Source organism: Pipistrellus kuhlii, unplaced genomic scaffold, assembly GCF_014108245.1.
Source record: "Pipistrellus kuhlii isolate mPipKuh1 unplaced genomic scaffold, mPipKuh1.p scaffold_m20_p_1, whole genome shotgun sequence".
Lineage (NCBI taxonomy): Eukaryota > Metazoa > Chordata > Mammalia > Chiroptera > Vespertilionidae > Pipistrellus > Pipistrellus kuhlii.
Window position 1 is genome coordinate 11,284,162 of NW_023425404.1, and position 25,906 is coordinate 11,310,067.

A 25,906-nucleotide genomic window follows, 5' to 3' on the forward strand; every position below is an offset into this window, starting at 1 on the left:
CAACAGTGGCAATGTGCCTTCGAAGGTCCTTGAATTGGACTCCTCCCATAGATACGCCACACGCAGGTCCGCGTCTCCAGGCCTCTGCCGAGGTTAGTGATAATCACACCAGCCCAGAGATTTTCAACCTCTCTCATCCCATAAACTAATTACTAAAAGTCTGTGGCACAACAGAAAATATCTGACAAAAACAAAAACAAAAAAACAAAAACAAACACCCACCAGGTATAATTTTCATGCATTCACACCAGATGGCTATTGTTGTGTTGGCTGTTGTCATTTTTTTATTTGACAATCTAAGGGAAAAGAGGTCGTCGCCCCTGACTGAATAGTCAGGGATTGCATGTTTTAAAAATTCTCATGGCACACCGGTTGAAAATCATTCCACTAGCTTAACGCTGGCATCATTCCATGAGGCAGGGAGATTTGGGCAGGAGAGGGTCTAGAGTTGAGACCTTGCCTCCAACCAACCAGAACTGTTGATCCTGGTTGAGGAGGTTCTGGCACAGGAACCCCCCGCCCTGCTCCCCTCGTTTCCATCTGGTCACCACATCCCAGACAGCGGCCGGCAGGGAGACAGCGGGCAGTGGCCGTGCCTTTGAAGGATCAAGGGATGAGACAGAGGGTAGCTGCTGAAGGGGCTGAATCAGGCGCCTCCCTGTGGGTTTTGTCCCCAGCTGGCTCAGCAGGGGCTGTGTGGGGGTCCCTGCCATTGCTCTTGGGCAGGGGTGTGGAGCATGCAGGCCAGTGGTCACTTGGCCTGGAGGTCTCTGAGGAGCTGGGGGACACTGGAGCAGGGGAACTGGAGCACACTGGTTTCAGGCTCAGTCAATACAGTGAATTTGAAGTTCTGAAGGCAACCCTGTGTTACCCTCCAACTGTGCTCAAAGCGGGGGCCTGCGGAGCCTCATGGAGGCAGGCCAGCGTGTGCTCTGTCACGGCTCCGGGGGAGGGCTTCAGCAGGAACGTGTCTGTGACCCTAAGCCACATGTTGCCCAGGAAGGCATGAGGAAAGCACTGCCTTCCATGAGGGGTTGCCCTTGTGTTACCGGGGGCTGGCACCGTGATGGCACACCGCACAGCCAGGGCAGGCTGCTGGACGGAGCCGAGGAAGTGTCATCGTGTGGATGGGTGGGATGGGGGAGCATCGACCGGAATGACGGTTGCTATGAATGGCATCTTGCCCTCGTCCTTCTTCGTGATGAAAGAATGACCCACTGACAATCTAGAAAGCTTGGGGCCAGGAGGAAGGGAAGGGGAGGCGCTGGGGAGGTGATGTGGGGAGGAAAATCAAGAAGATGGCCTGAGGGAGGATGGAAGAGTCTTTGAAAACCCCAGCTCACCCAGTAGGTTAACACAGTGGAAAAGGAGAGATCGTAGCGGGGTCTCCAGAGCTTTAAGGGCTCTGAAGGCCAAGAACCAAAAAAGGCCCCAGCCCCACAGAGTTTAAGGTTTGCAGGGAAACAGCCTTGCCAAACGGGTTTCTTTTTTAAGACATTTATTTAGAAAAATAACCTTTCCCTGCTTCCTCTCTCTTGTGCTGTGGTGCTTGTGCGTCGTACCCGGGACAGCTCTGGGTTGGGCCTCCCACCCAGCATGGGTGTCCAGCACGCGCTGAGGGGCTGCCACCCCGCCAGGAGGCCTCACCCACTTCCTGCTCCAGTCCTGGGTTCAGTCCTTGTCAAGGCCCCTGCCTCCGCATCTCCAGGTGGAGAGAGGCCTCTGGGGGACGAGGGCCACCTGGCCACAGTCTGTGTGTCCCTCCTGAGGCCTGCGGAGCAGCCGGGGCCTGGGGGTGTCGGCTCTGCTCTCCCCCCATCTCTGGACAAGCTCAGGGCTGGAAGCGCGGGGAGCTGACGTGAGGCTGGTGGAAGGCGTGGGCGCTATACACCACCTCGGGGGGCGAGGGCGCGCTGGCGGCCAGCACGGAGCACAGGGGCTCGTGGCTGCTGAGCACCGACGTGAAGTACTTCATCTCCTCTGTGAGCTGCTTGATCTCCTTGCGCAGAGCGGTGTTCTGTTTCTCCAGGTCTTCACTCTCCTGCGGAGAGGGGAGAGATCAGCACTGGACATTAATGTCGGGCCAGGCCCCAAGGTGTGAGGTGTGGGGAACTGTCAGGAGGAGCCAGATTCGATTGACAGGCACATCCGTGGGGCAGGGCATCGGGGAATTTGCACATGTGTGTGGGTGCACGTTTGTGCATATGTTTGTAGTGTGCTGTATGTGTGTATTGTATTGTATAAGCACGTGTGTATATAGTATGTGCATGTGTATGCATAGGTATCAGGTTGAACCTCTTGAAGTTGCTGATAATTGTCTGTTTTGACCTATAAGAATGGCAGTTTCATATGGTTCCAGCCAAGTAGGGGGTGTATGTGTGAAGGTGCATGTGAATTTGGGTGTGAGTGTGCTCCTTTGTGCATATATGTACATGGATCTCTACGAGTGTGCATATGGGTTGAGAGTGGCAAGTGTATGTCAATGGAAACCGGCTGGCAGGCCAGAGCCTGAAAAAGTGGAAAAGAGTTCATGAGAACAGCTGATGCTGATTTCACTCTTTTTCACTCTCTGTTATACTGTACTAGTAGCTCTGTGCACGAATCCGTGCGCCAGTAGCTCTCGGCCGCCCTCCTGTAGCTCCCCCTTCCCTTACCCGTCCCCACCTCATAGCTTGCTGCCCTGCCCCCTCCTGTAGCTCTCCGCCACCCCCTTGTAGTTCATGCCCCACCCTCCAGCAGATCCGTAATCCAATCACATTGTGCGGTCAGTCGTTACACCTCATGGCATAATGGTAATTAGCATATTCCTCTCTTATTATATAGGGTTTTTTTCCAAGAGGTCCCAGTATTTGCATTTAGTCTTATTGATGGGGAATATAAGACATTTGGGGCGGGGGGGGGGGGGGGGGGGAGTCTTAGCAATCTGAATCCGTGCCAGTAACCTAATGTACATTCTTGATAGCCTATAATTAAGTCACTGCCCCTTTCTTAACAATCTGGTCCAGCAAGACCTGTTTTCCTAATGATTCCCAGTTTACAAAGGGGCCATAGACAAAGAATGTAGCAGCTTAGCTGGAGGGAGGTCACTAGCACCAGCCAGGCCAGGCATTTACTAGTAGACACGACCTACCGTCTCCATGCTAGTGGACTCAGGAGGGGCTGTGGGAGCCCACCACAACAGCCTGGTTGTTAGGAAACAAAGAAACCGAAGGGCATAAGGGGAAAGCTTCCTCCATAGCCACTCACTCAGGATCTGGAGAACTGACGCCCTGAGCCCCTGTATAATAAATCTGAAAATAAGTGGGTTTACCCTGAGTCTCTGAGTACCCTCCCATGTATTTTTCGGTTGTGAATGGTAATCCCTGGTGAACTGTCAGTTTCACCCAGGCTATTGAATGGCCACTATTCACCGTGTTCGTTTTTGCTCAGTTCTGCTCACCCAAAGCCTGTTACACAGCATTCTGGGTGTGCCCCACGCCCCTGTGGTTCCTTTTTTCCAGGAACACCTTTCCCCTGTTGCTCAGATGGACCATCAGATACGTGCTGATCAGGAAAACTCAGGATAAAGAGTGCTGCTTACTGATCACATTATTAATTAATCAACAGTGACACTCTGGAATTAGCATTTGCTGGAAAACAATCCCACCTTCAGAAAACTCAGGGGAAATTTCATTTCCAATGTGATTTTTGCAGGTCACAAACCTTGATTCAGTGAAACAGACCCCTCCCATTACATTGGTGCCCGCAGAGGAAGGGGAAGTGGCACCGAAGATGCAAATAAATTGTAATTTCAGTTAAAAAAGCAAACTAATATTGGGCATCGAGGCCTTATCGTGCTAGTTTTGTGTGATTTGGGTCAGCATTTTCCAAACCTACCATGTCATTAGAATTAATTAGAGGGCTTGTGAAAAATATAGTTTCAGGTGCTTCCTGGAAATCTCGAGGTTTAAACTCAGAGGGTTTGAGGCTTGAGGTGAATTCAGGAAATCTGACTTTTTAAAAAAGACATTATTTTTTTTTTTTAACTTATTGATTTGAGAGAGAGGAAGGCGGGGGGGGGGGGGGGGAGAGAAAGAGAGACAGACAGAAAGACAGACAGATATAGTTTGTTGTTCCACTTGTTTTTACTATCATTTGCTGATTCTTGTATGTGCCCTGACCAGAGATCAAATATGCAAATATTGGGAAGACACTCCAAACAACTGATCTACCCAGCCAGGGCTAGGAAATCTGAGTTTTAAGAAATGCCCTAGCCGAAACCGGTTTGGCTCAGTGGATAGAGCGTCGGTCTGCAGACTGAAGGGTCCCAGGTTTGATTCCGGTGAAGGGCATGTACATTGATTGCGGGCACATCACGGTGGGGGGTGTGCAGGAGGCAGCTGGTCTGAGTTTCTCTCTCATTGACATTTCTGGCTCTCTATCTCTCTCCTTTCCTCTCTGTGGAAAATCAATAAAATATATTTTTAAAAAATAATAAAAAATATATACATTAAAAAAAAAGAAGTGCCCTATGTCATTCTAATAATCAAAGTTTGAAAATACCAGTTAAATGTGATATCAAACTTGTTTTAATTATTCAAGCACATATGAAGTACCTGCACACAGTACATATGAATTCAAATGTTTGTTGACTGATTGGCTGCTGGACTAGAAGTTAACTCAAAATCATGATGGGCAATGGGGAGAGGTAAGATTACTTGACACTGAAAGCTTGCCTTCAATAACACACTGGGAGCATGAGCTGCAGTCTGGTGAACGAGCTAGCTACATGGCTAACTGCCCTCACCCTGCGCCTGGCACCTGCCATTCATAATCGGCGGACGTGATCATGCACAGCTTCAGCCTGGCATTTCCGGTGGGTGGCTCTGAGCTAGAAAATGTGCCTAGGTAAGGACAAAGGAAACCCCTATTTCTAAAGTGGGGTGGGGAGTGGGGTGGGATGCCAAGAGCCAGAGCCCCTGGCTGCTGCTCCTGCAAGGTGTGGCTGGATTACCATTTGAGTGGTTGGTTCCCAGGCACGTCCCAGAGGCAGGGCACCCCCTCTTTCCCGAAAGGGAAGACAAAACAGCACGTAGACCCGGAGGGGTGGAGGGGGTGTTGGTAAGACGGGAACTGGGGGGCCTGGAGCGCTGGTCCCTTCCTCTAGCCCTTTTCCTCGCCCCCTCTGAGAGTTTCCACTGGTGACAACACTTACTGTAAGTTCTGTGCTCCGAAGAGCCTGGGCAAACCCCAGGCGGCAGGGCGGGGCAGGGTAGGCGGCGCGGGGACCCGCTGCGGCGCCCTGACCTCCTCCCCGCCCAGAGGCAGGCCCAGCTTTCCGGAAGTCAAGCAGGTTCCTCTGAGCTCCGAGGAGCCTGCTGGGTGGGCTGAGCTCCCCCAGCTTTCTCCTCTCCCTCTCCCTTCCCCGCGGGCTTGCAGGCCCCAGAGCTCTGGGAGGGGGCTGCTAACCACTGCCGCCTCTAACCAGAAAGCCACCTCCTAAGACAGCAAACTTGCCTATGCCTTGGGGAGCAAGACTGCTTCCTGCTGTCCTCCCTCTCCCCCCTCCCTCCCCCACCGCCCACCCCAGAAACCAGCGCTGCCAGCCCAGGGGCCACGGAGACGCGCACAAGAGGAAGAGTTTGACTTCCCTTGCGGGAGGAAGCGGCTGATCTGGGCTTCCTCCCTCCACCTCCCCACCTCCCACTGCTCCATCCACTCTGACCCTCGCTGGGGCAGTCATGCCCTGGGCAGGGCTCACAAAGGGGCATCTGGCAAACATGGTCGTGGGAGTAAGCAGTTTACTCTCCTCCCTCTCCCTCTCCCTCTCCCTCTCCCTCTCCCTCTCCCTCTCCCTCTCCCTCTGCCTGCCCAGTGCGAGCTGGAAACTTAGAACCCAGGGAGGGGGGGAGAGGAGAGGAATATTTGGGAGGTAAATTTCCATTTTACTTATAGGCATGTCTTCTGCGACCGTGGGGGAGGGGTGGGCCTGCATTGGTCCTCCGTGTAACCTGCTTTCTGCTTTTCCGAATTCATGTAGGCCCTTCGGGTTCCTCACAATAATTCTCCAAGGTGGGTATGGAAGGCCAGCTAGGATTATTATCCCCACCTTACAGATGAGGTCCACTGAGCCCTGGGACAAACCTACTCCTCCCTCCCCCCAAAATGACTGTGGCAGCAGCTGCTGGGAAAGGGGACCAAAGGATTGACCTCAAGACACTTAGCTTCTAAGAACTCTGAATGGGTGATTGGTCCAAAGCCCCATAACCACAAAGGAGGAGAGCAGGGCTCCCCACAGCTCAGCCCTGGGCACTCTGTAACGCCCCCAACAGATTCTCCAGAGAGATTGGTGACTCCGTTGACTGAACGTCTAGGGATTACTCAGAAGTCCTTGGCTGCCCTAGAGACTCCCAAGAGGAAAGTGAGTCTTGATTTGTGATCCTTAAGCAGCACAGGACAGGATCCCTGAGTCGCCCACACTCATCCAATCACCGAGCTGGGCATCTGCCTCCTGCCCTGTGCTGGGAGGGAATCTCCGGTCCAGCTATTCTGCTAGAGGGCTAACTAACTCCATGCAACAGTGGGCTCCATCCGTGCATGGTAACTGGGGCCGGGGGTCCTGGATCTTGATCCTGGTTGGGTGACCCTAACTGAGCCCATTACCTCACTTTGGAACAGGAAGACTGGACCAAAACAATGAGTCTCAACCTTGGACACACTGGGATCAGTGGGACCTCGTGTGGAGCTTTAACAATACGGATGCTTGCCTCTGATATAATCAGCCTGGGGTGCAGCCCGGGCACTGCATTATTGAAGCTCCTCAACGGATTCTAATTCAAGTGCACTGAATGTTAAAAAAACACAGGATCAGAAGATGCCAGAGCCCTCTTCAACTCTCCAATATTTCAGATCCCAAATTGACTACCTGAGTGTATTACTGTAGCAAACTAGAGCTTCTAATTCCCACTTGTTGAGAAGGTGTGTGTGTGTGTGTGTGTGTGTGTGTGTTAGGGACAGAGGTATGAAAAATCAATTTATATTAGAAAGATTAGTAGGAACCAAAGTTTTAAAAGAATAATGCAGCATGACTTAATAACATTTATTGAATGCTACCATGTGCCAATCACTCTTTTAAAGTACCTTACAGTTATCATCATGTTTAATCTTTGCAACAACCTAATATGGTTAATAACATCATTGTGCAGAAGAAGAGCGTGTAAGGCACAGAGAAGTTAAGCAACTTGTTCGAGGTCACACAGCTTAAAAGTTGCAGCAACAGTATTTGCATTGAGGCAGTCTGCTTCAGAGGAGCCCACCACCCTCTCTTGCCTTTGAAGTCTGTTTAAATCTTACTGATGATTATCTCCCGTAAGGCCTCATCCCCGTTGTATTTCCAGTTTAATCTTCCCTCTTTTCCGACCTCATGCAAATCCAAATGCTAATGTTCACCATTCACCCTCACCTGTGGGCTTACTTGTTGCCACTCCTATCATGAACCACAAGCAGCTTGGGGGTGGCTTCGTGGGGGTGTGGGAACATTCTGGGGAATTCCCTCCTGGAGGGGCCAAGGAGGGGGTCACTCGAAGAGCTCTTGAATGACGGGGGAATCCCCAGGCAGGTCCCTTACCACAGGGAAGCCAGCTGAGACCAAGGCTAAGGACAGGCTCTCGCCCAAAGCTCTGGCAGGGACTCTCCAGGCATTCCGGGCAGGGCTTGGGCTCCTTCCTGCCAGTGCTGGTTGAGTGCCTTGACTTTCTCCTCGAATATTCGAATCACAATTTCCAGAAAGGGAAAACAGTCCCTGTGTGTTTCTTCACTAACAGAACATACAGTCACTTATTGGTAGGGTGACATTTTAGCTCTCAACCACACTTAAGATACAAGAACAGGGTGTGAAGCTTATGTCCCTCACACCCAGTTATATGTTCTGTCTCCACCAGGTCCCAGCCCCCATCCACCCAATGCACATGCAGGGCAGACACGCCACCCCTCCCCCCCCACCCCCATTTTCCTGGAGAAATCTGCAAATTGAGAGATTTGCCTACACCTACTCCTCCTACTAGTCCTGGGGAAATGAGCCCTGGCTCCTGTTCCTTACCTGAGGAGGAAAGGAGAAGAATTGCAAAACCACAAGTCTTTGCACTGAATAATGTGTGTGTCTGATTCTGAGAAATCTTCACTTTCATGCCTTAAAGCTGAAGTGCTGGGACCATCAGCACCCTCCTCATCACCTGATGCTTAGCTACCTCAGCCACGCCCTCCGGACCCGACTGGAGTCGTCACCCATTCCTTGGCTTTTAGGACTATGAGTTCATTGACCTCATCTGTGAGAAACACTGTAGGCTGGCCCACTCAGCATCTATCCCAAACCCCTTCCCCTTACTTTGCTCTAGAGAGGCTGGGGAAAGAATTCCTCAAATACCCAGCTGCTCTAAACCATGTGACAGATTCTGACCAATGAAATATAAGCAGGAGTACCGATGGGGCAGAGCATTCCTTCCCAACTAAAAAGGCAAAGCCTCACCGGGACCAAAGCTGCCTCCCTCTGCACAGATTGATGCCTGAAGGTCCAGCAGCCAGACTGCAGCCTGGAAGGCAAGAGTCACACACTGAGGTTGGCTGTGCAGACAGAGGGAGCTTGGTGCTTTGAGGACAACCTCGAACTAGCCCTAGTCTATGCGATTCTGAATGGCATATTATGAGAGAAAAATAAACCGGGACTTAGGTGTGACTGTCTAACAGTTTTCTATTATTTGCAACTGACTGCACTCCTGACTGGATACCTCAGGTTAGCAAGTTTATCACTAGCAAGCCCGGTCCTGAGAAACAAACACAACTAATAATTGCCATCAATACATAGGTTTGAACTTTTTGTTTTGTTTTTGTGGGCTTTTTTGTTTGTTTGTTTGTTTGTTAATCCTTACCTGAGGCTATTTTACCATTGACTTTAAGAGTGGAAGAGAGGGGGAGAAACGGAGAGAAAAACAATCGATATGAGAGAGACACATAGGTTAATTGCCTCCTGCAAGCAATCGAGGTATGTGCCCTTGACGGGAATCAAACCCACGAGCCTGACATTCTACCCACTGAGTAAAACTGGCTAGGGCTGTTTGTTTTTTTAAGCTGCTAGGGTTCTGAGACTGAGCACTGGGGTTAATCATATAGTTGCCCCACACTCACTCCTCACATTCTACCACCTGCCCCTGACAAAGTTCAAATGTCACTGCTCCCAACTCTCAACCATGGCTGCACACTGCCCCTACACGAAGAGCTTTCAAAAAGCTTCATTCATGAACTTCACCCCCGAAAGATTTCAGTTCCATTGTTCTGAAGTGGGTCTCAGGCATCCATATTTTAAAAATACTTCCCAGGTGAACTCAAGCAAGGAGTTTGAGAATCACATCAATAGCTGATTAATCTTTAAAATAATGTAAGAATATAAAATATGTATACAAGCTTGAATTTTATTACATTAATTTTATCATATATATAAATATAATAATAAAAGCATAATATGCTAATTAGACTGGACATCCTTCTGGATGAAGCTGGGGCTGAAAGGGAAGCCTGGGTCCCAGTTGCCAGAGGGAAGCTGGTGCCAGCAGCTGGGGGATGGAAGGCCTACTCTTGCACAAATTTCATGCACCGGGCCTCTAGTATAAATATAAAGAACATCAAAAGGGTGGAAGAACATTTCTAAGTAAAAAAAAAAAAAAAAAAAAAAAATTCTGAAAGTTAATGCCTGTTTAAGGCAAAGTGCCTCACTATTACTATTACATTATACTTAGTGAAAATAATTTCAAATAGCCCAGAATTGCTCATTTTTAAGATGGAAAGACATGAGGTGGGGCATCTATTAGAATCTCATTAATTACAGCATTATCAAACTAGTTCTGAATTATTGATCATCGTCTTCACTGTTTTGTCTTCAGTGACTAGGACAGTGCCTTGAGAATTGATAATCATTTACCAACTTGGAATCGATAATCATTTACAAAATCTGAGGCCTGCAAAAGGAGAGTCCACTAAAGAAATTCGTGATGCCCATGAAACTTCCCAGGAAGCGTTTAACCAACCATTTAAGTACTTGAATAGTTCCCACTTTGCAATTCCATAAATAAGTGTAAGAGAATCCAGCTTAGCAACACTTTAGTTCCCCAAACTAAAGCTACGGGGTGCAAGCAGCAGAATTACACCACATTAAGAACGCTAGCTCAGACTTGACTTTCTCCATCTATACCAAAGGAAGGAGACTTGACAAGCTGCAATGAAAAACCAAATGAAACAGATAACTTCATCTGATTGATTTGTAAGAAAATGCCAGGCTCACTGCATTAAACAGATGAGTAAAGACAACTTTTCTCACATGCAAAACAAACATAAAATAAAATTATTACTTTGCTTTTGTATTTGCTCTCTCACTTAACTCTTTAAACAGCCCAGTGAGATGCTATTGCTTCCGATTTTGTAGATCAGATGTGTATGTTCAGTATCTTCCCCAGCCAGGATTTGAAGTAGTTTTGTTGACCACTCCTCTGCCCCTCAAATCTGGTTCCTGTTTCCCAGAGCCCAGTTGCCTTTATTCCCGAGTCCTCCTCACTCCCTCGCGGGCCTCAGCCCCACAATGCCTCTGCCTGACCCTGGACTGGCTCCATTCAAGGCTCATCTGACAGCACCTTTCCCCCAGATCTCTCCAGTCTCCTCTTGGACCCATATTTGACCTCAGATGTCCAGGGCTTCAGAAGGGCCATCCCTGATCACTGTCCTCATCCCTGCCCCTTAGGGTCACTGTCACCATTAGTTACACTCTGTGATTTTCTCCAAAGCCTCTTCGTCTGATTCGTGTGCTTATGCATCTGTTTTCCAGTCTGACTTCCAATTGGACGTAAAGCCCATGAAACCAGGGACTCAGTCTGTCCCTGCTGTATTCTCAATGCACCTGGCACCTAGGGGGCCATCGTGTACCTGCACAGCAGAACAAATAATTTCTGCTGACTTAGCACTAGTACTGGGAGTGTGTATGATTTCCTGGACCACCCTACCTCCTTAGCAATAAGACATGTTCTTATGGGGGTGTGAGTTCAATTCCCAGTCAGGGCACATACCCAGAAAATATTTTTGTTACAGGGTCCTAGGTCCAGGAGATGACCTTTTAGTGCTAGGACTCTAGTCTCCCTCTTCTTGGCCTTGATATTGATCACTACTCTTGAATTTTCCTGAGAGCTCCAGGTCTCTCTTCTTGGTTCCTCTAAATCTAGGGTGACCAGATTTTACTGGGACAGTTCCAGTTCGTAATTATTGTCCTGGCATAGTTGTTTCTAGTGCCCCTTTTCACTCTCAGAAGTGTTTCCATTTGAAGGGTAAATGATAAGACCTACCAAAACCTGATCCCCAAATTCCAGGTCAATAACATCTCTGTTCCTATCTATTATTTCATCCAGAGTTCACTTCGCTATTTGACCATTTTCTTATGGTTTTAAAGGAAACATATACAGCATAACTACATTAAATATATATTTTTTAAATTCTACAAGACCATGATCCTAGTCCTCTAACAAGACTGTTTTCATTTGTGTATGCTGCCATCTTGTCCTTATTTAATGAACGTAAAATACTTATTTTTATAAAATCTCAATCATGTACAGATACAATAGGTATTTTCCTTCCTGCCATAGTTTTGTTATAATCACCACAATTAATATTTTTAATGTCTATATCATCAAACAGATGATCCACAATTTACTGAAGATGGTTTTTTAATGTCAGACATGTGGTTCTATCAAAATGTTGCTATCATGAATTATGCTGCAGTGGACATCTTGATCCATTCTAGTTTTTATTTGTTTGTTCAAATATTTCCTAGATAAAGTCCTAGGAGTGAGATTACTGTGGCACAGGCCACAGGCAAGCTTCTGGTTCCTGGTAAGTATTACTGAGCAAGCTGTATTACTGAAAAAGGGTAAGGTAAGATGTGCAACATCACCAGCAGTGAATGCATACATCAATTTTCTTACAACCTAATTTTAAATATTTCATTTGGCCAACTGGCTTTTTGAAAATTTCTTAGTAATATTACAAATTATTGGTTACTACAGAGGAAAAACTTGCTATGTGTCGGTTTGGTACAGCAGCAATGTTGCCCCTCAAGGGACATTTGGGGGTGTTTGGAAATATTTTTGATTGTCACAACTGGGGCAGAAGGGGTGCTACTAACATCTAGTGGATAGAATTACATGTTGCAACGCATAGGACCCCCCCCCCCCACACACACACGTAGGCACACAACAAAAACTTATCTGACTCAAACTGTCAGTAGTGTCAAGATTGAGAAACCCTTTGTGTGTGTCATTTTCAAAATCAGAATAGAAAATAAGGTTATTTTCATTTTGGTAGGAAAAAATGTTACATAAGTTTTTATGTCATAGCTTCTGTCCACTAATCTATTGGAGTCGTGATGTTTTTCTTAAAAAAGGATGTTCTTTCTACAGCATAAACATTAAATTTGCATTTACTTAATTTGATGAAAATGCTTTCCCCAATATGTCATTGTCCTTTTCATATTGGGCTACAACTTTAAGACCTTTTAAAATAAAGGAACACTTAGCATCAGGCCCTCTCAATCTTAGACTCTCTCCCTTTCTGGTCTCTTGCTGTATGCTTGACTTCTGAGGTGGAAGAGTCTCTAGGGCATTCAGACATACTGCCTAACTCTTGGTTTACTCTTTGCAAAAGGACATGTGAGAGCAACACCATCTCTATAACAAAGTCCTGTTTAGCAATATGGCACAAAACAAAGCTAATAGTGGGGCCCTGGCCAGGTAGCTCAGTTGGTTAGTGCATCATGCCCATATGCCAAGGTTGTGGGTTTAATCCCCAGTCAGGGCACATGTGAAAAGCAACCAATAAATACATAAATATGTGGAATGTTATTATGGAACAGTAAATGAGTGTTTCTCTTTTTCAAATCAATACATAATTTTAAACGTTTTTTTTAAGCTAATGGTGAAAAGTCACAAAGTTTGGGTTCTTGGTTGCCCTTGAGAAAGAAGTCAGTGTCCTCACTGGTAACACAGTATGCATCTCCTTTTAATTCTGCGATTCTATAGACAAGGGTGTCTGATAGTCATTATTGTTACTCCCTCGGTAAGCTGCCATGTGGACCTGACAGGACTCTCTACAAATAACCCACCATCTGAAGGGGACTTTGTCCTGTGGAATCAAACTTTGCTTCCTAGGAAGCCGGGGGCCTGACGGAGTCCTACCAAGAAGACTAAGAAACCTCCCACACTGCTTGGGCATGGGCTCTTTGGCAAGACTTTTCCATTCTTTTTAAGAGAAAGAAGGTTGGGGGATGTGAGGACAGCTTCATAAAGAAAAAAGTCTAGCTGAAACCGGTTTGGCTCAGTGGTAGAGCGTCAGTCTGCGGACTGAAGGGTCCCAGGTTCAATTCTGGACAAAGGCATGTACATTGGTTGCGGGCACATCCCCGGTAGGGGGTGTGCAAGAGGCAGCTGGTAGATGTTTCTCTCTCATCGACATTTCTGGCTCTCTATCTCTCTCCCTTTCTCCTCTCTGTAAAATATCAATAAAATATATATTTAAAAAAAATAAAGAAAAAAGTCTAACTTTTTTTAATCTGATAAAAAATGGTATATATTCATCATAATAATAATTAAAAAAAAAAAAAACACCAGAAAACAGACAAGTGCTAGGTGTAAAGTAAGCTACTCAAAACTCAGCCACTCAGAAATAACCACTGTGAGGCTTTTAGAGAATATCCTTCCAGACATCTCTTTATGCATGCAAACATGACCAAACCCACACATTTCACATTAACGGGACTGTGCTCTGCATACTGTTTGTCACTTACTTTTTTTTCACTTGGTCTATGTCATTGACATCTTTCTGTGTTGATAAATACACTCTTCACAGTCATTTTTAGAGCCAGCACAAAATATTAGTGGGTGAGTGTTTCATAATATGTATAATCCCCTATTGTTGGGCATCTGTCCAACTTTATAGTATTGCTAAATGATGATGGATTGAGCTTCTTTTGCAACATTTTTCCTTCAAATTCTTGCAAGGGAAATTATTCAAATTCTTATAAGTGAATTGCTGCTCCAAAGGGTAGTCACAGATAAGATATTAATATTCATCCTTACACAGCTTTTTAAAAAATATTGTTTCAGTGGAGATATTGATGTATTTCATAAAGACATCTTTACTTTCTTAACCGGGCCTATTGATGGAGGGGGAAAGTGAAATTTTGGAGGATGTTGCTTAAAGAACAAAAAATAAGTTCAGGAAGAGATTCAAGGGGGATATAGGCTATGGAAGATGAATACATCTTTATGAGATTCTGAAGAGACAGTATAGCTTAGTGGTTACGAAAATGGATTTTGAAGTCAGATAGGTCTAGTTATAAGCTTTGTGGACTTGGACAAGTTCCTTAACCTAACATAGAGCTTGCAAAGTAAAGTTTTTGAACAGGTTAAATGAGGTACAGCAGATAACACACAGTTCCTGGTACACAGTCATGTGTTCAATATGTTTTTGATAAAAAAATTAATAGCAGTAGAAGCCAAGAGAAATGCCTCTTTTCCACAGATGATTCACTGATTTTACACTGAAATTTTTAGGGTAGAACTAGTCAGAACATTGCTTCTTTATGGTTTTGGTTACTGTTGTTTTGCTTTATGGATTTTTTTTTTATAACTCCTCAATGCCAATAAAGCTATGGAATGTTTTCCAAGAGAGAGCAAAAGGGCTCCGTGAGTGAAAAGGGACTCTAGGCAAACTTGTCTTTTAGGCCTCCCCAGAAGACCGAGAGCAATAGTGTAATTCTGAGGAGGCCTGGGCGGTTAACATCTTTGCTGAGCTTCTTTTCCTCTATTACTCAGATTTCTCCCAGTTATAAATATCTTACTTCTCATAGCATCAGCTTAAAGCTTTGTTTAATGCATAATTTACACTCGTGATATTTGCTATATACGGCATTAAAGATCTGCTTTGGAACCTGTAAACCTTCCCCTTGTATTAAACTAGTGCAAGCCTCCTTCAGGAGCCAGCCCTGGCAAGCACCCGTCCTGCCCCTATCAAAGGGAGTACCTGAAGTTTCAGCTTTCCGATTTGACCCCGTTACTCTACCTTGCTTCCAATTCCACCCTCAAGGCCAGAACTGACCTGCCAACAGCACAACTCTGAGCTCTTACTACTGTCTGCCTGCCATCTCCTCTACTTTTCGCCTTTTTGTGAACAAAGCTTCTCAATCGGTCTCAACTCTCTTTCCCACTGACTCAGAATCCTTCCTACTGCAAGGCACCTGAGAGCCACTACAATGAACCAGGATGGCCACACAAATGAAACCAATTTGCTATCCCTTATATGGCCTGCCCAGTCCTGCAGACATTAAGGTTCAGCATTATAAATCTTAACAGATGGTTCTCCCAAAAGACTGAGATATTTGTGGATGTGCAGAGGATAAAATGTCATAGTGGAAGACTATTCAGTGCCCAAAATCAAAATTTGAAAAGAAATCATCCTAATGTGTATGTTGTCAGGATCAATTGTTGAGAATTTAAATATCTATATTATAAAAATAAAAGCAGGTGATAAAAACATCCAAACTATATTTTAAAAAGATTTTAAAAAAAACAAAGTATTTCTCTTCCGCTTTAGACTTTCCATCCTACTTTTCAGAAATAAATACCATTAACAGTTATTTGAAAAATGTTAAGTTTACACACACACACACACACACACACACACACACACACACATATGCACAGATAAATTTTTGTCTTTATTAGAAACATTCATGGGGGCAAACTATGTGCCATGTTCACACCTTTTTCACTTAAGAGTATAGACATTTGATAATCTTTTCAGGTTAGCACAGACAGATGTAACTTGTTATTTTAACAATCCATGGTATTCCACTGAACGAGCAAATTACAGTTTAATTAGTCCCCTGCTGATGGGTATTTGGCTTGTTTCAGTCTTTGCTATGACTAACAACGCAGCAATAATGATCTTTACATGTACATAACTGTGTAATCCGTGGGTATCTTTGTAAATAGACTCCTATATGGAACATTGCCAAGTTGTGCACTTTTAAATTGGATGGACATGGTCAAATGCCCTCTACTGAGGTTGTACCGACTTATATCCCTAATAGTAGTAATGTGTGGTGGTACCTGCTTCTCTAATGCCTTGGCAACGTCGTGTATTAGCAGCATTTTCGTCTTTGCCAATCTGGCAGGCGACTTGCACATTGCTTTACTTCTCATTTCACTAACTATTGTGAAAAGAACATCTTTTCCATATTTATTTGCCATTTATTTCTCTCTTCCTGTAAAATGCCTATTCATAATCATCGCTTGTTTTTTTTCTTTGGGTTGTCAATCATATGTTATTCAATCTTATGTTATTCATAAGAGCGCTCACATATTAACTAAATATGCCCTTTTTTGGTCATATGTGTTGCAGATGTTTTTGCCAGTTTACCATTTGCGTTTGATCTCACATATAGTAGCTTAAGCTGTATAGAGAATTTCACTTTTATGTATAAAGGTAATGTCTAGCAGTATTTCCCTTTATGGTTTTAAGGTTTTGTGTTTTATGTGGAAAAAACTCCATTCCAAGATAAAAATTTTAATGCTCATTTCCCCCAAATTTATTTAATTTTTTTCTTTCTTTCTTTTTCTTTTCTTTTTTTTTTTTTTTTAAACAACAACATTTAATCTATATGTAAGTTGTATAAGAAATAAAGATCGAGGGGGCAGGGAGGGAAGGAGACATATGTAAAACTTTAGACAATAAAAAAAGATATAAAGAAGCTAGCTTCCCGCCCCCCTTCTCTCCTCCCCACCTCCCTCCAAAATGGCTAGCCAGTTGTCCCAATTCTATTTATTGAGTAATTGTTTTCACTCACTGGTCTGAAATGCCATCCTACTCATTTTGCATTTGAACTTGTGTCTTAGGAATTGACATATGTGATTGGGTCTTAAATTTGAATTTGTTTGAGGTTTATTTCTGTATTCTATTCTATCCAATATTCTGTCTTTTTCATATTGTTTTTATTTCTACATTTGTAATTCCCTTTAATATCTTACTCAGGTAATCTTTTCTAGTTGCCCTCCTTCTTTAGAATTTTTCTGGAAATTCTCACATGGTTATTTTTCTCTAGGAACTTAAAATAGCTGATCTAGTTCTCTTCCAAATCCCAGAAAATCCTATTGGGCTTTTACTGGGATCACATTAAATTAAATTTTAGATTAATATAACAAAATTGTTATCCTTATATAAGATATGCCTTTCCATTTATTTTGAGTGTTTCTAAGTCACTTAGAATAATTTATAGATCTTAAAGATTCAGTTATGCATATTTTTTGTTAAATTTATTCCTTCCTTCAATTTGCGGTTGTTAGTATTATAAATGGAATCTTGTCTCCAATTAAATTTTCTAATTGGTCATGGTTTACATATGGGAAAGTTATTACTTTTTGTGTTAAATTTGGAAGCTGACTGGATTCTCTTAAAAATGTTTAAGTTTCTCAGCTGATTATTTTGGGTCCACTTATTAGCTACTGATGTCTTGAAAATGAACTGGTCAAAATATGCCCTTCTCCCCCCCCCCCCCAATATTATTTTTATTTTATTTCATTTTCGTATTCACAAAAGATAAAACTTAAAATAGTTCTAGATTTTTCCTCCTATTCTGTTGAGGTGTGGCTGCTTCTTCACACGTGGCAGGAGTGGGGGGAAAGGAAGGGGACTACATTCACATTGGTTTATTTGAGGACCCAGTGCAGAGTTCACCTCCTTTTAATCAATGTCTACACTAAACATAATGAACTCTATAGTTGTCTGTTGCAGGAACTTAGTGTAATGGGTGCTGTGTGAGACATACAACCAGAAGAAAATTAAAACAGAATGTGGAGCACTAGCTGGTTTGGCTCAGTGGATAGAGCATCAGCCTGTAGACCGAAGGGTCCCAGGTTTTATTCCGGTCAAGAGCACATGCCCAGGTTGTGGACTCAATCCCCAGTAGGGGGCGTGCAGGAGGCAGTGAATCAATTATTCTCCTTCATCCCTTCCTCCCTCTCCCTTCCTCTCTGAAATCAATTTTAAAAAAAAAAAAATTTTTTAAGAGAATGTGGACTCTATTGATATTATGAGAAGAAGTACTTGGTCCAGTTTATGTGAGGGATAGTCAATGCTGGATGTTGTAACATTTGCATGAGATTAAATACAATCATCAAAAGAGGGTCTTTCCCTACTGTGTTGTTTTAAAAACAATTAATGTACAGTGTCTTGATGTAAACCATTATAGATAGATTGGAAAATGTTAAGTAATAAGTATCCCCCAATTTCACAAGATAATTCTTTTGGTAGTTTAAAGATAGATAGTAGTGGTAATGTTGAAATTGAGAAGATGGCATTATCCTAATATATACGAGCCTAGCACACTAATACAAACATGGTCCTTATGTGCTGCTGTACTCACAGTAGTTTCTAAACCCTGGTCTTTAAAATGTTGATAAGTGAGCCAAAACCGGTTTGGCTCAGTGGATAGAGGGTCGGCCTGCGGACTGAAGGGTCCCAGGTTCGATTCCAGTCAAGGGCATGTACCTTGGTTGCGGGCACATCCCCAGTGGGGGGCGTGCAGGAGGCAGCTGATTGATGACTCTCTCTCATCAATGTTTCTAACTATCTCTCTCCCTTCCTCTCTGTAAAAAAACAACAAAATATATATTTTTTAAAAAAATAAAAAATAAAATGTTGATAGATGAGTCCTGTGACTTTGTCAGAGGGCCAGAGAATAGTTCCAGACCCTCAACATGTGGACCCAAGCATGAAAAGGAGTCCAGGGCAAACCAAGCACTCAGCCCTAAGGGTGTTGGTGATAACCAGAAGATTTTCTACCTGAATAACAAGCATAAGAGGCTAATGAATGGAGAAGATGGGTAATTACCAGCTGAGAGGAAATAAACATTTAGACCAGAGCCAAACTTTCCATTTGATGGTGACAGTTTTATATGTTGTGGCCAAAAGATTCTACCTCAAGTAAAAAAATACAGCAGTTGCATTGGCTGCCATCCAAGCTTGCCATGTAAACTCTGATGTGACCTACTCATGGGGCAAAAAGTGAATGTGAAATCTATGGTGCTCAAAAGAAAGGAGTGGGGCTGAAACCGGTTTGGCTCAGTGATAAAGCCTTCGGACTGAAAGGTCCCAGGTTCGATTCCGGTCAGGGGCATGTACGTTGGTTGCGGGCACATCCCTGGTAGAGGGTGTGCAAGAGGTAGCTGGTCGATGTTTCTCTCTCATCGACATTTCTAGCTCTCTATCTCTCTCCCTTCCTCTCTATAAAAATCAATAAAATATATTTTTTTAAAAAGAAAAAAAGAAAGAAAGAAAAAAGAAAGGAAGGAAGGAAGGAAGGAAGGAAGGAAGGAAGGAAGGAAGGAAGGAAGGAAGGAGTGGGGAGGAGTTTGTGTGTAGATGTAGAAAAGATGGGAACATTCTAGAGACTGAGGCTCGGGTCAGGGTGTTAATATGTACAGGATTGGAGGCTCCACAGACTCCAAGCCCCAGGGATTATCCTAACCTGGTCATGACAAGTATAATCAGATGGGCTAAATCTTTTGGTTCTAACTCTTATAGAGTGAGAGAGCTGAGTCAGCGCTGAAAACCTGGTCACAGCAAAGAAACACACAGAGCACTCTCCCTGATCTATCCCCAGCGGGTTGAATGAAGACAGTGGGCTGAATGTACAAGGAGACAATGGTGCAGCTGAAGACTGGAAGACTCCTTTGTTCATGTTAAGTGAGCTGGCATACGTGTGGAACCATTTCTGGGGTGGAGGAGTGTTGTAGAGGAGTCTGAAGCATCACAAATGTGTCTGAACATTCCAGTCTAGAAGACATTTTTCTGTGAAATTCTGTGATCTATAGATATAACATATTTTGTTATTATAAGAAGCAAAATAAATCATCATAACTAACTATATAAATATATAAAATATATAAGTATGATGACTTATTTTGTTTCTTATAAAAACTGTTAATATTACTGTTATTATTCTTAAATTTTTTTAATATCTGTTGTATGCCAGGCACCATGCTGAACTCTATATGCACTGCCTCTATAAGGTAGTAACTGTCATTTTCCATTTTCATCTGAGGGAGGTGAAGAGCCTCTCTGCTCACACAGATTGCAGGCAGTGTGGCTGAGATTCAGACCCTGTCCTTCTGACTGCGGAGCTGCGGAGCTATACTTAGTTCCTACATTTAAAAAAAAATTGCCAACTTAGAAAGTTTATAGCGGTTTTCCATTATCAAGACATTGTCTACTTGCACAAAAAGGAAGGTTTTGTCCTTTCTGATTTTTATTTCTTTGCGTGTTTTTGTTGTTGTTGGCTTGCTCTAACGAATATTGAATTAGAATCAGACTCTGGTAGAGACAAAGTGAGTGGTCATAGATTTTCAAGCTTAAAGTAGTAAACTGGAGTATTGTGAGATCCTAAGCCATAATGAAATCATGGAGAACATATCAGTAGCAGGATCAACAACTTAACACATTTAGACCACTGATCACAGTTACCAAAGAGAAGGACAGACTTGCTGTTCATTCATTCCTTTTCTTTGTTGCTCAACTCAACAAATATTTATGAACTTAGAACTACATTAGTATGCAAAGGAAGATACGCTGATTACATTTCCAATAAAGCACAGGCAACCCATCAGGGATGTCGGTGCAGCCTGCTCTCTGCTTCCTCACAAACCTTTTCTCTAAAACTGCATCTTGCTATTTCTTTTTTTTTTATAAATTTACTTTTCAATTACAGTTGACAAACAATACATATTTATTTCAGGTATATAGCATAGTGATTAGCCATTTATATACCTTGCAAATTGATCACCCCAATCAAGTCTAAAACCCATCTGACACCACACATAAACATCTTACTTTTTCTTGATAAGATGGAATCAGCTATTCTAACTGGCTGATTTCCATTGCTAATCTTTCAAATAAACATAAGAATATTCTTTTTTTGTGTGTGTGTGCCAATTGCTCTTTTTACCATTGAAATGAGTTACTAGGATGCTGGAGGTTTGGGAATGGCTCAGGAGGCAGAGCAGAAAGGCAGAGTTGCTAGAGAAAGTGGAGTAGATGGAAGAGGAAGGAGCCAGTGAAGTAAGAGTTTGTTGGACAAGGACCAAATTAAGGGGCAGAATGAAGAGAGGCCAGGTGATAAGGTAGGGCAGACAAGGAGGGAGTATTGCTGACAAAGCACACAGCCAGAATCTAAAAACACCAACTAGGGTTCCTGGGCCGCTGGTGGAATTGCAATTCAGCATTGAATTGCTCAAGCCAGGGGTCAGGGCCTTCTCTAGAAAATGAGACTAGAAGCAACTCAGTCAGGATGGTGAGGATCCTAAGTAAGTGCACTAGAAACCACATATTCCACAGACCCCCCCCCCCTTTGGGATATGGTTAAAGAGAGAAGTTTCAAAATAAAACCTTGATGTTCAGAAAAAAAAAAAAAGAAAAAAAAAGTAATGTGCGGTACTCTACGGACCTCCTTGCCTCAAATGCCGGGTGGCTGCTCAACTGGGTTCCCAGGGGGTGGGACTATATGAGATCCTAGTACTGTGGGATGTTGGGCTTCCCCAAAGCTCTTCATAACATCTAAATTCCTCCCTGAGGCAGTCCTCCCTTCTGCTCTCTAGGCTCATGAGGGATGGAGCATCCTCTGGCTTCCCCGACCCTTAGCAGGTGATTCTGCCTTTCTTTTAGCCTCTGGGCTTCCCATGCTCAACTCATTTACCCCTCATTCCTCCTCAGGGGTCAGCAAGAAGGGGCTCCTTTCTCTTTCAGCCTTCTGGCTCATTCCCTGCCAGAATCTTCTCAATACACTAAAAGGAGAGTCTCCTCTCCCACCTCATCCCACAGTTCCCACCCTTCTTCTTACCCACTTCCCCCCCGCCCCCCAACACACACACCCATTTCCCCACACAGGCAGATTCAAAGCTGTGGTCTAAGCATCCATGGGAAGGCAGGGAGCAAAGTCTAAGGCTCAAAAGGATGAAGAAAGGTCTGAACACTCACCAAGTGCAGAGTGTCGGCTTTCTGTGTCTGCCTCTGTCGGCTCTTCTGGGCAGCAATGCGATTTTTTTCCCTCCTCTGAACTTTCCTCACGTCGTCAGATGAGTCCTGGGAAGAGGATATGATGAGAATTAGGCACATCTTGCTTCTCTCTTCTGAGCTAACGCAGGCTCTCCTGCTGTTTGATGTGGATCCAGCCATCCTTCCATTTCTTCATTGTTTCATTTGCCCGTCCACCCCCTATTTACCAAAAGGCCAAATACAGCAGGGAACCCTTCCCCACACTCTGTTATGCTCCCTTAGGTCTCTATAATTTTTTTTGGCCAGAAGTTACAGGAAGAGGACAAAAACCTTGAGGCCGCCTCAATAGAGCTGTATTTGGAAAAATGGTTAAGGCGATGAAGTGTGTTTTATCACCTCTCCCCCTCTTCAGGGCTGCTCCACCCTTACTCTCTCGCCTTTTGGCTCAGAACTTTCTTGCTATTTCTTTTCAAAACTTTTTGAGCCCCTACTATGCGCCAGCTTCTGTACAAGTGGCTTGTACCCAGTGTGCCTTCTGCTGCATTCCTGGGCTGAGGTCCCCATCCCAGATCTGTCTCTTCTTTCCCTGAATCCCCTTCGTGATGCACAGTGACCTTGACATTCCCCATGACCCTGAGCTCAAGAGGTCAAGAATGGCTTTAATGGTGAAGGTAACCTGGCTGTGGCAGGTAGTGAATGGACACTTAAAGGGACGAAGGGCCCTTGGGGGGTTCTCTAAGCACCTCTCACAGATGGGCATGTCTTCTGCTTGGGCAGAGCAGTTAGCTCCAGCTTTCACCCAGATGCTGTGGGATGAATGCAGGAGTCTGAGTGAAACCTTCCTGCAAGTACACACACACACACACACACACACACACCACGTCCCCCTGTCTAGAGTTGTGCGATTCCTAGGACAAGACTCTGTGCTCACCAAGCATATGCCTCACTAATTTGCCCAACACTTCCAGCCATTGTGGTAGGAGGGCATCGGGTTAGATAGGAAGGAAGTGCTCTTTCTCTGAGGGGCATGGGGACCAGGTTACCATGGAAGCCATGAGTAATTTCCTTCCTAAGAAGAGCACAGACTTCCAGGCAATCTGAACCGCCCTGATACCATCTCGGGCAGAGGGCTGGATGGTTTGCCCTCTAGGGGCCTCTCCTGGGACTCCTCCCAACCTGCTCCTCTCCTGCTAATGCAGGACCCATGTTACAGTGCTTTTATTTTGGCAGCAGCATTTTGAAAGCCTCTTGGATATCTGTGCTAAGAAAGAAAAAAAAAGGAAGACATTTAATCCAATGATGTATTGGAAGATAAAGAAGCCTTCCTATAGAGAAGGATGTCAAGAAAAGTGGTAAAGCCAGCACCGGTTTGGCTCAGTGGATAGAGCGTCAGACTGAGGACTGAAAGCTCCCGGGTTCGATTCCAGTCAAGGGCATGTACCTTGGTTGCGGGCACATCCCCAGTAGGGAGTGTGCAAGAGGCAGCTGATTGATGATTCTCTCTCATCGATGTTTCTAACTCTCTATCCCTCTCTCTTCCTGTCTGTAAAAAATCAATAAAATATATTTTTAAAAAAAGAAAAAAAAGAAAGAAAAATGGTAAAGAGAACACCCCAGAAACTGTGAAGCAGGCGGAGTACCCCATTTTTGGCAACCCCCAAGCTGGAAACTTCAGACTTAGAAGTCACAATCTAGTCTCCAAATGCCCCAGAATCTCTACCTCGCTTTTTGGCACAGGACTTTCTTGCTATTTCTTTTCAAAACCTTTCGAGCACCTACTATGCACCAGCTTCTGCTCAAGTGGCTTGTACCCCGTGTGCCTTCTGCTGCATTCCTGAGCTGAGGTCCCCATCCCAGATCTCTGGTTTCCCTGGAGCTGAGCTGAGCTGCTAGGAAATGTCTCCAAGTCTCGAGTCACCTCCTGATTTATTTCCTTCCTCCTGTCCAGAAGCCACGGGGAAGAGCGGTCTTGGCCGCCGCCAGCATCCCTCCGCTGGCTGTGCTAGTGGCAGGGGCAGTGCCCCAGGAGATAAGAAAGACGATAGAGCCTTCCGTGCTGCCCCGGCTCCCCTTCCTTTTAACTTTTTTTTTTTTCCCCTCCGTTTCTCTCCCTGCCCCCTGTCTCTCCTGCCCTGATGGCTGTCTCTGGAACATCGACCTCGCTAGCCTTTGGGTCCTGCCTGCCAGCAGCCCATGCGGAGGCTCCTCCTCTTGTGATTTACTGCCTGGGGGAACGCAGCGCCTTTCCTGTGAGAGACCAGAGCTCTTTGATGCTCATTCTCCCCCAGGCTTCCTAGAAAGCTTCCTGTGGTGGAAATCCAGGTGAGGCAGGCACCGCTGGAGGACAGGGGGCTTTGGCAGAATGGGCAGGAGGATTAGAGTCTCTGCCAACAGGCTCTGCTTGATTACAAATCCCATGTCTCAAGTCTAACAGACTGCCCATGCCACCAGCCACTCACTTGCTCCTCGGCAACCTGGGCAGGATGAAGAAACCTGTCCCTCTTTGTGTGTCCCCCGGGAGAACCAGACGGGAGAAGGGAGGGAAGGGGACTCTACCTGTTTGCCAGGAGGGGGAGAGCGGCTGAAGCTGGAGTCGCTGCTGTCGGAGCTGTGAGGCATGGCTGCAGTCTTCTGGGCTCTCCTCGCAGCCCCAGACGCCTTTGGGTTCTCCGGTCACCAGCCGGCTTCCCTTCCTGACTGCTCCCGGGCCACCAGGTCGCCAGCCCACCCCCTCGGCAGGTCCCTCCTCTGCCTGCCCGGCAGCCACCTCTGACCCCTGTGTCCTCCTCACTCTGGGGTGCAGAGGCACTGCTCCCCACAGGGACATGTCGTTAGCTTTGGGCTCTCACGCTCTCTCTCTCTTGTGGTTTCTGGTAACTCACGCTGGAAGTCACATGGGGCGGAAACTTGAGTTAGAAGTTAATTTAAGATAAAGTGCATATATATCTGGGAAAAGACCCACAGAATTATGTGAAAGAAAGAAAAAAATATACACAAAACCCCAGATACCTTCCGACAGTTTGAAGCGCTCTTTAATTGATGAAGATAAAAGAGAAAAACACCAGGGAGGGAAAAACCCCAGCCAGAATTAGCAAGTCCGGCTGCTGTCAACACGCGCAGAAAGGGGAGTCGAGAGCAGGGAAGGAGTTTCCATTGTCACCTGGCTTGATTTCTTAAACCAAAATAAAACAGAGACTGGGATTTCTTTCTGGTTTTTGCCTGAAAGCAGCTGCCCACCCGTCCTCACTGCTCTTCCAGTTCAGCCAGCCTTGGGGGGCGGGGGTGGGGAAAGGGGTGGGCTGGGGATGAAAAGGCCCTAGGACACAGTTCTTGCCTGACTATCACACGGAAGAAGTTATGGTCCATCTGAAGCCAGGTGGGGAGGCATCGCCTACGCCTCCTGGCAGGGTGCTCTCTTAGGGAGAAAGTGCCTCTCAGTTGAGGGTCTTTCAAGAGCTCAAACTTAATGATTCAAGAAGTTCACTAGAGCCCTGGCTGGATTGGCTCAGTCCATAGAGCCTCAACCTGAGGACTGAAGGGTTCTGGGTTCGATTCCAGTCAAGGACACATGCCCAGGTTTCGGGCTCGATCCCCAATAGGGGGCGTGCGGGAGGCAGCTGATCACTGATTCTCTCTCGTCATTAGTGTTTCTATCTTTCCCTCTCCCTTCCTCTCTGAAACCAATAAAAATGTATTAAAAAGAAAGTCAGTGGGTTGCTAGGTCAGAGTCCAGAGTAAGAAAACAAACAAAAAATAAAATGAGCATTATACTTGGAGTCAAACCAGCCACAAT

General features: G+C 45.1%; 1 protein-coding gene across 1 annotated transcript; it reads right to left on the bottom strand.

Moving 5' to 3' along the window:
- Positions 1-329: 329 nt before the first annotated feature.
- Positions 330-24,970, bottom strand: BATF (basic leucine zipper ATF-like transcription factor). Its single transcript, XM_036430917.2, has 3 exons — positions 24,670-24,970; positions 22,096-22,200; positions 330-2,041 (listed from the first exon to the last, which is right to left on the bottom strand). The coding sequence occupies exons 1-3, from the start codon at positions 24,730-24,732 to the stop codon at positions 1,832-1,834; spliced, it is 378 nt and encodes a 125-aa protein (XP_036286810.1). The 5' UTR covers positions 24,733-24,970; the 3' UTR covers positions 330-1,831.
- Positions 24,971-25,906: the final 936 nt, after the last annotated feature.